This window comes from Myodes glareolus, chromosome 9 (assembly GCF_982192425.1).
Source record: "Myodes glareolus chromosome 9, mMyoGla1.1, whole genome shotgun sequence".
NCBI lineage: Eukaryota > Metazoa > Chordata > Mammalia > Rodentia > Cricetidae > Myodes > Myodes glareolus.
This window is the reverse complement of record NC_142034.1, coordinates 78102079-78115359: the sequence shown is the minus strand read 5'-3', so window position 1 is coordinate 78115359 and position 13281 is coordinate 78102079. Positions and strand designations below refer to the sequence as shown.

At 43.0% G+C, this 13281-nt stretch overlaps 1 protein-coding gene across 1 annotated transcript in view; it reads left to right on the top strand.

The window, feature by feature from the left end:
- Positions 1 to 948: 948 nt before the first annotated feature.
- Positions 949 to 13281, top strand: part of Havcr2 (hepatitis A virus cellular receptor 2) — a 28007-nt gene continuing 15674 nt past the window's right edge. The window contains exons 1-3 of the mRNA XM_087910698.1: positions 949 to 1170; positions 2381 to 2719; positions 4502 to 4585. Coding sequence (XP_087766824.1) covers positions 1113 to 1170; positions 2381 to 2719; positions 4502 to 4585 — 481 coding nt within the window. The 5' untranslated portion in view covers positions 949 to 1112. The remainder of the gene's footprint in view (positions 1171 to 2380; positions 2720 to 4501; positions 4586 to 13281) is intronic.

The following is a 13281-nucleotide window of genomic DNA, read 5'->3' as shown; positions in this document are numbered from 1 at the left end:
TCTCCTCCAGGGGAACAGAGATGGGATGGAATACTGAGGGCCACAAAGCTCTATCCAAATAGTGGGCAAGAGACATTGCTGAAGAAGTATGTGTTTGCTAAACGAAAGGTTTCGAAACTTTAAAGGTCAAAATCGGAATGATTTGGGGGCTTTGCATACATTGCTGACACAACTTTTCAGCACTGTTAACAGAGGGCACTCTGTGTAGCCCAGGCTGGCCTCCTATTCAGTGATCCTCCTAACTCACTCTCCTGAGAGCTGGAATTATAAAAGCATGCGGCACTTCTAATGGTATCCTGATCGTTTCCGTGTCTCATAATACCATTATAAACAAGGAAAGTCAGACACAATAAGCTTATAGATTACATTCTAAGATGTATTAGACCGAGGATTAGAACTGGGCTCTCGGTTGGCATGGAAGTAATTTATGCATGTAAAAATAAGAAATATAACATTCACTGCTTACTTATTTATTTATTTAGCCAGACAGGGTTTCTCTGTGTAGGCACTCCCGGAACTCCAGCTCTGTAGACAGGCTGGCCTTAAACTCTGAGATCCGCCTGCCTCTCTCTGCCTCCCAGCAGCTGGGATTAAAGGTGTGCTCTACACGTCCGGCTTCATTGCTTCAGCTCCCACTCCAGGCACTGCGGGCACAGCAGTCATGGGCTTGACTGATGGAGAGGGACCTGACAGCAAGAATACTGGAGTGACATGTTTATAATAGTTTTTGTTCCTCAGTAACCAGCTGGGTTTACACATGGACCGTCTCAGGCTGTTTTATCCGAGATGTTAGGAGACTCTTGCCGTGGCTAACACTTTTCTTTCCCTGAAGTACCGCTTCCTTTTTGTTGATTTCATGTGAAAAACGTCAGAGTGCCAGCAGGCTCTGCCTACTGTGACATGACGCAGAACAGGGACGTTCTCAGACGTGACTATACTAACACGGGAACCTCGTGTGGTCAGACACCCTGGGAAGTAGGTTGACCCTCAGTGGGTGTGGTCAGCCCTCATGATGCTGGGGTAGACAGAAGTTAGAGGAAGCACCATTTTAACTGGAGATCTAAGGCTGTGCCTACACTGAGCTGGCCTCTGCTTTTCTCTGCCAAGTACTAATGTTTTCACGTCTTATTTTCAACTGTGTCCTGCTGCTGTTGCTACTGCTACTTGCAAGTAAGTCTGGGCCGGTAACTTTTCAGATGGAGAAAGATGATTACACAGAGGGTAAGACAGAGATAGAGGAAGGGCGTAGTGATGCTATTTCTAATAGCAGATGTTGGAAAGTAACCCAGATGTCAACAGTGGGAGTCCGAGTAAGTAAATTAGACATATCCATGAGAGAAGCAGGGAGCCTAATTCAACAACCTGATACAGATGCTGAGAGTCACAATGCTACAGAGAGAACCAAGGTGCTCAATTATGTGTGTAAGCATTGCCAGGAGGCAGCAGTGTGTGGACATTTTTTAATGGTTGAGCTCCAGGAGGGGGAGCTGGGGGATGGGAAGAATCGGGAGAGGTGGTCCTGCTTTCATGCATCTTTTATGTGGTTTGAATACTTTATCATATAGGTGTATGTGTGTGTGTGTGTGTGTGTGTGTGTGTGTGTGTGTGTGTGTGTGTTGTTATAAAGGAATTTAAACTTCAGTACAACATTTGAAGAGTTTCAAAGCTACTAGTTTTATTTTATCAGAACTTTTATCTCAGAGAGAGGGAGAGAGAGAGAGAGAGAGAGAGAGAGAGAGAGAGAGAGAGTTTGAGAATTAGGTTACCTTTCCTTTGCTAATGAATAGACAGCTAGCCCACTCAGGTGGGCCATTTTCCTGACCAACAATTCTCATTTTTCTGAATGTTGATTCCATTAGCCCAGGTTTTTTAATCTTCAAAAAACTGTTCAGAGTTCTCTTTGAGGGCTGAAAAGTATGTGTTTGTGACAGGGTAGGGGTGGAGATCAAGGACCCACAACACATGGGAACTGAGAGACATGCAGGTTCTCATGTTCCTTCTCAGACCAATGGAGGCAGGCATTTTAGGGAATGAGCAGAGGTTGCCCACGCTGGCCTCAAACTCATTACATTTCTGCCACAGACTCCTCAGTACAGGGATTAAAGACAGTCATCACCGTTCAGACTGTTAATTTATTTTTTTGAGAGATGATTTCATCATGCAGGCTAGTTCGGGATCTTTCTGTCTCCACCTGCCAAGCTCCATGATTAGAGTCATGGGCCATCATAGTAAGTGTCTGAACAGGACTCTGCTTCCTCTGCCAATAGAGAATCCTCCTCCCAACAGGACAGCCAGAGTTCCCTCTTTAATTCTATGATGCATTACCAACAGAAATGGACCCACCGCCTCACTGTCTTACCCTCCTCCCCTTTCTGTGTAGGGTCTTTGGGAGATGCAGTTATAGTCGAGGTCGGTAAGAATGCGTATCTGCCCTGCGACTACACTCTATCTGCCCCTGGGACTCCTGTGCCTGTGTGCTGGGGCAAGGGACCCTGTCCTTGGTCACAGTGTGTCAATTGGGTGCTCGGCACTGATGAAAGAAATGTGACATATCAGAAATCCAGAAGATACCAGCTAAAGGGGAATTTCCTCAAAGGAGATGTGTCCCTGACCATAGAGAATGTGACTCTAGCTGACCGTGGGACCTACTGCTGCTGGGTACAATTCCCTGGTCTAGGGAATGATAAAAAAGTAAACGTGAAATTAGACATCAGACCAGGTGAGTAGACCTTCCGTGTCCTCTTTGTCTATAAGAATCACCCGTGGGTCATGATATCATAATACACATAGGGATTGTCATCACTTCTAGTTACAGTCCTGGGGGTGACATAGGAAGGCCCAGGGTGAAGAGGCCTCACCTGTGAAAGTCAATGATGTCCCTTCCATGTGCTTTCGTACTCAAGGATACAGCCTAGAGAAGGGGAAGAAAGGCCTAGACCAGAGAGAGGTTCAGGACCCTGACCGGTCATTAGGTCGTATGGAAACTTCCTTTCTTTAAATTAATTTTTGCAGCAGCTTGAGCCGTGGCTCAGCGGCTAGGAGTGCCTAACGCTCCGCTCTAGTGCCAAGGGACATGGGTTTGAATCCCGCCTGGTGATAATGATAACGATAATCGATCAATCGATAGGCTGCTATCGATAAATCGAAAAAAAATAAATCAATTTTTGCTTTAATTTTTTTCATACTATACATTTTGATCATACTCTTTCCCCTCCTCCAACTCTCACCAGATTCTCCCCACCTTTCTACCCACACAACTTCATATTCTTTCTATTTCTTAGACACAGACCTCCACATACACACAAAGCAAAACTAAACACACTGCCAACAGTCAGAACAGATGAGTAAAACCAAAATATGAAAAATATCAAACCTAAAAAGTGCCCACAGTCAAATGGAGTCTGCGTTGGCAGAGGGCCTGCTCTTGGGTGTGGCTGGGATACCCAGTGACACTCAGTTGGAGGACGCTGGACTGTCCCTGTCCCAGCTGGTGTCAATGCAAATAGCTTCTTAGTTAGGAGTGGGGATCCATGTCCACTTCCCCATCTCAGTGCTGGGATTTGTGCAGCTTGGGGCTTTGCATGTCTGTGAGCGCCGTCGTTGTGTCTGGGAGTTCATATGTGCAGCGGTCCTGTTTTGTCTGGAAGACTGCTTTCTTGGGTCCGTCTACCACCTCTGAGTCTTACTATCTTTCCACCTCCTTCCGGTGCCTGGGCCCCACCTGCAGAGCAGAGACACTGCTGTATCTGGAATAAATTCTGAATTTTCTTTTCTTTTTCTCTTTTCTTTTCTTTCTTTCTGCCTTTCTTTCTTTCTGCCTTTCTTTCTTTCTGCCTTTCTTTCTTTCTTTCTTTCTTTCTTTCTTTCTTTCTTTCTTTCTTTCTTTCTTTCTTAAACGTACTTCAGGTAAGTCAGGAATATAGGCCTCAGGTTCTACGTGCATTTTAAGGAGGTGTATATGTGCATATCCTTATGTTTTGAAGTTTATAATAGATAGGGTTAGGTATACAGCTCAGCAAAGAAAACCCTTTGTGGCCATCTGGAACAGAGTTCAAATCAACTGTTCTTACTAATTGTGTGACACTGGAGCATTACTTCATGTGTGACCTCTTCAGCTGTACGATGTAGTCAGCTATCACTGAAAAGATTCTACAGGGTGATGTGTATGCAGAGTTTTAGTGTGACTTCTCACGTGGCTGGTAGTTCCGTCACTGGTTAGACTGGGGCGACGGCAACCACGCCCTGCTGCGGTTACACATCTGAGGTGGGTGCTATCTCTCTGTGAATGTGACCAGGCCGGTTTGAAGGTGAGGGCATCTCTCTCTTCATTTCTCATCTGTCACGTGTTCTCTGCTGCTCACAAAGCCTCACTCCTTGGCTCAGTGTGTAAGCTCACCTACTGCCAAGGCTGATCCCCTGAGTTTTGTCTTTGTAACCCACACGGTGAAAGGAGAGAACTAACTGAAAATCCTGATCCTTAATATTTTTTTTCCGACTCAAGCCAAGATCGCCCCAGTTGTCCCTGCTCGTGGATACCCTACTCCAACTTCTCCGAGAACCCTAACCACCAAGGGAGATGGCTCAGGTGAGACATGAGCACAGGCGTGTGTGTTTAGCTCGGATCTCAGAGTTTAGAATATGATAAATAGCTAAGAAAATCACTTTTCGCACTTGAGATATTGTTTGAGGTGAGTGAGGTGGTGGCCACACATGTTGGTCCCTGGGTTAGGATTCTGTAGAAGTCACAAACTAGCCAAGTGACCTGGGCCAAGGCCTTTCGGTTCCCTGGGGCTCTGGTTCCTCTTGTTGTCCAAGGGGCGTGGCACAGAGACCTCTGGTTTTCCTGTCTCAGGAAAAAATAACATTGCCCTCATGGAGAACTTGATTAGGATGTGCACAGGTGTTGCTACACAAAAAAAGAGAACCATCTACCATCACCGTCATTTCATTTAGAAAGAGAGTCATTTGAGGCTGTAGAGATGGTTCAACTATTAGAGAGTAAGGTTCACTGTCAACTTAAAGTTTTAATTTTATTACATTTTAATAAATTAATCTCTCTCTCTCTCTCTCTCTCTCTCTCTCTCTCTCTCTCTCATCATGTGTCATGGATGGCATGTGGAGATAAGAGAGAAACTTAGAGGCACCTGCTCTCTCCTTGCCCTGTGTGAGATGAGGGGACTGGACTCAGGTCTCAGGGAAGTGCCCTTAAATGTGGGGTCATCTTACTGGCATTTATTTAAAATTTAATTAAAAAACTTTTAATAAGAAATGATTCTATTTTGGCTAGATATTAAGTAAACTTAGTGTGAAGGATTATTGTTTTTGTTATTTTCTGATTTACTCTGGGCTGGCGCTGTTGCTTATATCTGGAATAAGGAATTGATTCGGTGAAATTCGGGCTCTTTCTAGCTGAATGCTGACCACCAGCTTCCTCAGATGTCAGCCGCATAAGGAGGAGCTCAGTTCTGTCTAGGGTCAAGGTTAGAAGCTGTCCCAGGAGACGAATGAGACAGAAGAAGTTGACCCCAGGGCACACCGATCAAGGAGGTTAATCTCATCTCATTTCTGGGTAGAATTCTGCTCTTAAACTCTATGAGGCTCTTTTTGTTTTTCTGAAATGGGAGAGGAATATAGGTTAAGTTCCCTCTCATTATGTCATATAACTCACAAGCTCTGACTTCTAGGATTTCAATAAGAAAATGAGTCCATAATGGTTAGTCCAGTGTCTGGTCACAGTCTGTTCTCAGGGTACATTAGCTCTTGTCACCAATGCTGTTAGTAGGGCCAGAAGGCAGACTGAGAAAATGGTTCGGTACTGCAGTGAGAGTAAATGGGTTCTGAATTCAGTTCTCCTGGTCAGTTCTGGTCTCTGAAGTTTAGGTTTCGTGTGGCATGAGCAGAGTTCTCTAACATCCTGTTTCTGGCTTGGTGTGTTAGCGCAGCAGGTGAAGCCCCTTGCCACTAAAGCTGTCAACCTGGGTTAGATCCTAGGTCCCCAAATGGTGGAGAAGGATCCCCCAAAAATCTTCCTCTGACCTCCATATATACACCATAGCATGTCCCATGAGCACATACACACACTTACTTGTAGACACACATACATACATGAGCATTAAGATAAAGTAAAACTCTGTTTCTTTATTTGAAAACGGCAAAATAGTGGTACATACATATATACTTACATCACGCACATATATTTATATATAATTATTTTATTTATATTTATATATTTTAATTATAACACACACACACATATATATAATTAAGATTAGGGTCAGGCATGATGACACATGCCTTTAATTTTAGCACTTGGGAGGCAGAGGCAGAAGGATCTTTGTAAATTCCCATGCCAACTTGATCTATTTAGCAAGTTCCAGGACAGCCAAGGTTACTTAGAGAGACCCTGTCTCAAAAAAAGAAAGAAAGGAAGGAAAGAAAAAATGAAGGAAGGAAGGAAGGAAAAAAAAATCCAACCAAGTAACTATAAAAAAATTAATAGTGCTAAGAACCATTGCTGGCACCTCCGTGCCGAGTAGACAGTAACTGTGGCATCTATATACATTCATGGCCATTTTATTCCTCTTCCCTGCCACCTGTTTCTAGTGCAATCTTCAGTTCCCCAAGTAAAACAGAAAACGACATTACAGACATCTCTTGTTCTTGTTTACAGCGAAACAAAATGGAGGAGAAAAGTAAAGAGATCAGGGCTGGAGGTATTGCTTAACTGGCAGAGTCTATGTCTAGCCATGGAAGCCCTGAGTTTAATCCCCAGCAAGACATAAATCACACAAGCCTGCTATCCCTCACTCTGGAGGGGAAGGTAGGAGGATCTTCAGGAGTTCAAGGTCACCTGGCTACAGGTAGGGTTTGAAGGCAACCTGGACTACCTGAGACACAGTCTCAAAAAGGAAGAGAGAGACAGAGAGAAACAGACAGAGAGAGAGGGAGAGAGACACAGAGATATACACAGAGACAGACAGACACATACACAGAGGGAGAGAGAAAGAGAGAGAGAGAGAACAAGTCAGTCTTGCCACTTAGACCAAGAATCGCCATGATGGGGAAGCAGAAGTGACATTTCCATTTCAAATATTGCCTGTGATGAAGATTCCTGTTTACTCTGAAGTTCCACCCTGTGGTTTTCCTGCTTTAAGTTGCTTTCCCCCTAAATGATGTTAAGCCGAGTCCGTCTTTGCAATCTTTAAACCGCAGTCAGTTAGTTAGGCTCAGACTTGCTGAAAGCCTTTGAGCATCCTGAAGAATTTAGATTTAGAGGGTTCAGGAATGCGACAGACTTTTCACACTCTGGCTCAGGTGGCCAGATGAGTGGTTTTTCTTGGTTTTCTGGAGGCTGAGAGCTTCTTGCTTTCACAGTGTCTGCAGGCTCTCCTCCTGTCTTGCTGGCGGCCCTGTCCCCTCTACCTGGTATAAATTAGTACAGCCATTGGCCAGATGAGCAGATGAAGAAGTAAATACACTCGAAGGAGAGATGGAAGCTGGCAGATGAGCTACGTGACTCTCTTCATGTTGGTGACATTGTTGGGTGAAGTTGTTGAGGGCCTTGAAGTTACGAAAGTGGCTTTAAAGCCTTGTGAGCCTACAGGGGAAGGCATTCTTATTCATGAAGTAGGGCGTATCTCATTCTCAGATCCTTCCCTTGTCTAAAATGACTAACAACCTCTACTCTTTAGATCATATATTTTTAATTTATTTTTAAGTTTTGATTGGTGTCTATTCATTGTCTGTAGAACAGGTGTCCTAGAGACGTTTCTATTCAAGGCGGGTTATCCAGTCTGACAATATTCATCATTCTCTCCCTCTTCTCCCTACCCGTGCTACTGCACTTCCTTCTCAATATAACCTCACCTCTGTTTAACTCCATATGGATGATTTTATTCATCCATTCTAAACACTCCGACCAAAAACCCTTTGAGGAAGAAAGAGTTCATTTCAGCTACAAGTTTCCCAGGGATAGAGTTCATAATGCTTAGAAGGCATGATAGTAGGGTCAGGAAATAGAAAAACCACTTTATCTGTACACTGGAAATGGGGAGGGAGAGACAGAGAGAGACAGAGGAAGACAGAGACAGAGGGAGAGACAGAGAAAGACAGACAGAGAGAGACAGAAAGAGATGAAGACAGTGAGAAGAAATGGGGTGAGATTATACGCCCTCAGAACCCACCTCACAGTGACATACTTCCTCTAGCAAGGCTACACTTCCTAAAGGTTCCAATAATTTCCCCAAAATGTCACCACTGCCTGGGGCCCAAGCATGGGGAGTGGTGTAATTTCTCATCCAAACCACAGCAACATTTATATACCATCTAGTGTTCCCTAAAAAGAAAAAAACACAGTGTTTGTTTTTCTGAGTGTGTATGGGGGCTAATTTTATGATTGCCAGTTTACCATGGAGACCAAAAAATCGCCAGTTTCCTATAAATACCATACTTTCATTCTTCTTTGTGGTTGACCAATACTCCATTTTGTGTGTGTGTGTGTGTGTGTGCATGTGTGTGTGTACTATGTAATATTTTCTCTGTCCCTTCACGTGCTGATGGGCACCTAGGCTGACTCTGTAACTTGGCTCTTGTGACAAGCACAGTAATAAACACGGATGTGCAAGTTATCTCTGTGATGTGTTGGCTTAGAACCCTTGAACTGTTGCATCTTGTGGTAGTTCTATTTTTAGATTTTAGGGTTTTCTTTCTCTATTATTTATTTTTGAGGAACTCCTGTACTGATTTCCACAGAGACTGAATTAATTTACATGATCCAACAGTGTTAGGGGGTTCCGTTTTCCTCCTTACCCTAGCTAGCATTTGCTTATTTGTTTGTTTGCTTGTTTCTCTGTGTAGCGCTGGCTGTCCTGGAACTCACTCTATAGATCAGGCTGTCCTCTAACTCAAAGATATCTACCTGCCTCTGCCTTGGAAGTGCTGGGATTAAAGGCGTGGCCACCATCGCCTGTCCTTATTTATTTTCTTAATGTGGCCGTGCTGACTGAAATGACAGAATCTCACTGTTAGGCCAGCACTTTGCCACCAAGCCTGATGACTGAGTTTGGTTTCTGGAGCACACCTACATTCTGGAAGGAGAAATCTAAATCCTACAAGCTGTCCTCAGATACCCACAGGCATACCATGACATGTGAGTGCACACATGCACGCACGCGCACACACACATTAAATAAATAAATAAATACATAAAATAGATTAACAAGAGTCTCTATGTAGCTTTAATTTTTTTCATTTTTATTAGCCAAGTGTATTTGTCTTTTCATGTAAGGGACAGACACTAATCCATTGTTCATTAAGTTTTTTGTTGTTTTGTTAATTAGCTTTGACATTTTCTTTTTTTATATATTCTAGATATCAATCCTGTGAACTATATAGCTAGCAAAGATTACCTCTCATTCTGTCTTCTTTCTCTTCATTATAGAAACTTTCTATTTCGTGCAATCTCATCTGTCAGTTCTTGGTTTTATTACTATGATTGGAGGCCTTTTGAGAAAATTTTGTCTATACTGGTATCTGGAAGTATTTCCCTGGACGTTTTGAAGATTCACTTGTTATGTTAAGCTCTTGGACCCATTTTGAGTTGATTTTTGTACTGAATAAGAAATAAAGATCCGGTTTTGTCTTTTCACACGGAGAAAGCCAGTTTTCCCAGCCTCATTCACTAAGGAGGCTGTCTGTTCCCCCAGTGCGTGTGCTGGACATGGTTGTCAAAACTCCAGCTGTCTGTAGCTGCATGGCTTTGTTTGTTAGCCCTGCATCCTATTCAATTGAGCTACCTGCCTGTTTTGTGTTAGTTCAGTATTGCTTATCATGGGTCTCCATAAACAACTTGGGATCATGATTGCTAATCTCTTAGAGGTCTTTATAAGTTTGGGGATTGTTTTTCCATTGCTGAGAAGAATGAGATTTTGGTGGTTAGGTTTGTAGGGAACCTGTACCCTGTTTTGGGTAAGATAGATATTTTCATATTACTTCTGCTGCTCTATGAGAAGTCTTTCTGCATTCTGGTGGTTCCTTCACTTTCTTTGAAAATATTGATTATAGAGTTCTTTTACTTCCTTGGTAAGGTTTATGCATTTTAGTTTTGTTAAAAAAAGATTTATTTATATTTATTTTACGTGTGTAAGAGCTTTGCTAACATAGCTGTAAGTTCACTGCTTGCATGTCTGGTGTGAATGGAGGCTAGATGCAGGCTTCAGATCCTTTCCAACTAGAGTTATGGAAGATCATGAGCCACCACGTGGGTGCTGGAAATCAAACCCAGAACCTCCGCAAGAGCCGCAAGTGCTCTTAAGCCATCTCTCCTGCCCCTGTGTTATTTTGTTTTTAAAGACAGTGTCCTACTGTGTAGCCCTGGCTGTTCTGGAACTCACAGTATAGGTCGGAAGGGCTTGAACCCATAGAGATATCAAGCATGATTAATAAAGTGCAGAGACAGATATTGGAGTTCAATGAAGACCAGCAAAGCAAAGCAGCCAGCTACTAACTCTTACCTCGACCTCAGTCCAAAAATAGTGATTCTGCCTTCAGGAAACCCCAGAATGAGACTCTGACTGAGAGCTGTTGTGGAGGTTGCCGTTCCACGCCACCCACCTCCCACGAGTTCTATATTGTCCTAGGGGTTAAAACACAAGATGCACACACAGATACAGAGTTCGAGTCATCTTCAAGAAGAGAATGCCCAATTTATTCAACTTAATCCAGGGTTAAATACTTTTGGCCCCAGTAAAGAAAAACTCCTCCCACCCAGAGGGGGCTGGGGAAACTGGCGCCTGTGAGAGCTTCTCCCCAGGCAGGTGGTCGAGGGTGCAAGGCAGTGTCAGACAGGGTAGATGGGCCTTGGTGCCTGAGCTTCTTTCAGGCAGGTTGAGAAATTACCATTTTAAAGTAAAATAGACCCCTTAGGCTATTGTACCAGGCTGTAGCAGAAGCAAGCATGAAACTTAGCAGGAAGCTTAGCTGGTTAGTAAACATTACTTGCATCCTGTGTTTTGGCCTCAAGGAACAGGGAGGACAGGGCCTCACAAACTGTCTCCTCCCATTTTATAATCTTCTCTAGTTCTGGGATTAAGGGCGTGCACCACTACTGCCTGGTTGGTTTTTATGGCAAACTAGTGTGGTTACTGGGATTAAAGGTGTGTGTCATTGCTGCCTGGTCTGTAAGACTGGCCAGTGTGGCTGTTTTACTTTTCTGATCTTCAGGCAAGCTTTATTTATTAAAATACAAATGAAATGCCACTACAGAGACCCGCCTACCTCTGCTTTCCAAATGCTGGGAATAAAGGTGTGTGCCACTACACCAAGACAGTGTATTTTATTTTTCGAAGCTATTGTTAATGGATTGTTTTCCTGATTTCTTTTTCATCCAGTTTGTTGTTGGCATGTCAGAAAGCCATGCATTTTGTATATGGATTATGTATCTACAGCTTGCTGAGAGCATCAGCTCTAAGAATGTTCTGGTTCAGGCTTCAGTATTTCTTACATACACTATTGTGTTATCTGCAAATAGGAATATGTTGACTCCATTTTCAAATCCTATTCCTTTTGTTTCTTTTCCCTTTTCTTATTGTTCTAGCTAGGACTTGAAACATTATATTGAATAGTAATGGAGAAAGTAGACACCCTTTTCCAATTTCCGATTTTAGTTGAATGTTTTTTGAGTTTCTTCATTTATTACAATGTTGGCTGCAGGGTTTGTTGCACATAAACTTTATACTGAGGTATGTTCCTTCTCAAAGAGTTCTTTCTTTTTCCCTTGAAACAGAGTCCCATGTAGCTCAGGCTGTTCTCAAGCTTGCTATGTAGTCAGTGATGACCTTGAACTCCTGTCTCCTGAGTTCTGGGATCACAGGCACGGGCCATCATACTTAATTTATGCAGTGTTTGTGAGCAGACATGGGGTTTCTGTAAGTGCTAGGCATGTACTCTTTATCAACTGAGCAGCTCCTTCCACAGCCCCGGTGCCGAGGCATGTCCCTTCTAGTCCTAGTTTCTTCTCAGCTTCTTTTTAGCATAAAGGCATGCTAAACTTTGTCACCGGCCCTTCCTGAGCCTACTAAAAATGATCATCTGATTTTTGTCCTTAAATCTCTTTATGTGTACTGTGCCACGTCTTTGCCCAGCTCCAGGGACTTGGCTACTTACTGAAGTGGAGGGGAAATGAAGAAATGACAAAGACATAGACACGCAGAAAAGCTGGGATTGGGTGCACAGGGTTCTTGGATGGGGGAGCCTCAGCACCTGGGAAGCTCAGCATGTTTCTTATATAGAGTTGAAGAGGGAGGTGGGGCTATTGCATATGACTGAACAAGGAAGCAGGTTTTGCTAATCTGGGTAGAAGCAAGATCTGGAGGAGAGCTTTGGGCTGTGAACATCAGGCTGGGAGGAGGCTAAGGAGGATATTTTCTGAACACACCATCAACAATCATACTTGAATCCCTGAGGAAGGCTTTGGCAGCCCTGTGCCTCTTCCAAGGAAGGCTTTGTCACTCCCATGGGGCTGAGGCACTGGAGGAGCCCTTGACATTGCTGGACCCATGTTAACCGCACACATTCACTCAGGGCTTCCTTCACTGCCCTCAATGTACAATATTCAATCTTAGTCAAAAGTCCAGGGAAGCCATTTAATCTATTTATATGACTTATTATTATTATTGATTTACATATGCTGAACCATCCCTGCTTCTGTCGGTGAAAGCATTTTGATTACATTCGAGGTTTTTTTTAAATTATTGAATTTGGTTTTCTAGTTGTTTGTTGTTACTGTTGTTTTTGAGGCAAGGTTTCACTGTGTTGCCATGGCTCACTGGCCTGGAAGGTTTGCAGATATTTTATTGATGATTATTTTTGGAGTAATTTTCATCAGTAAGATTGACCTTCTGTTGCTGTTATGTCCTTTTCTGGTTTTGGTACCAGACTAGCCAAAATTAGCTCTCTACAATGATCTTGAGAGCAATTCTTCCATCTATATAGCTCATGAAATAATACAAGGAACATGGTTTTAGCTTTTTTATTTTATTTTTATCTTTTTTTTTTTTTACAAAGGTTTGGTGGAATTTAGCAGTGAAAACATCTGGGCTCTATTTAGTTGGATTAAAAAATTATCGCTTCTATTTCATTGTTTGCTATAAATCTGAAGTTGTTAAAGATTCTCTTGGTTTAGTTTTGGTCATATGTGTCTAGAAACCAGTTCGTTATTTTTGATGCTCAGTTTAGGTGGAATGTCTGTCTAAGGAGGTCATAATGATTTTCTAAATGCTGTGT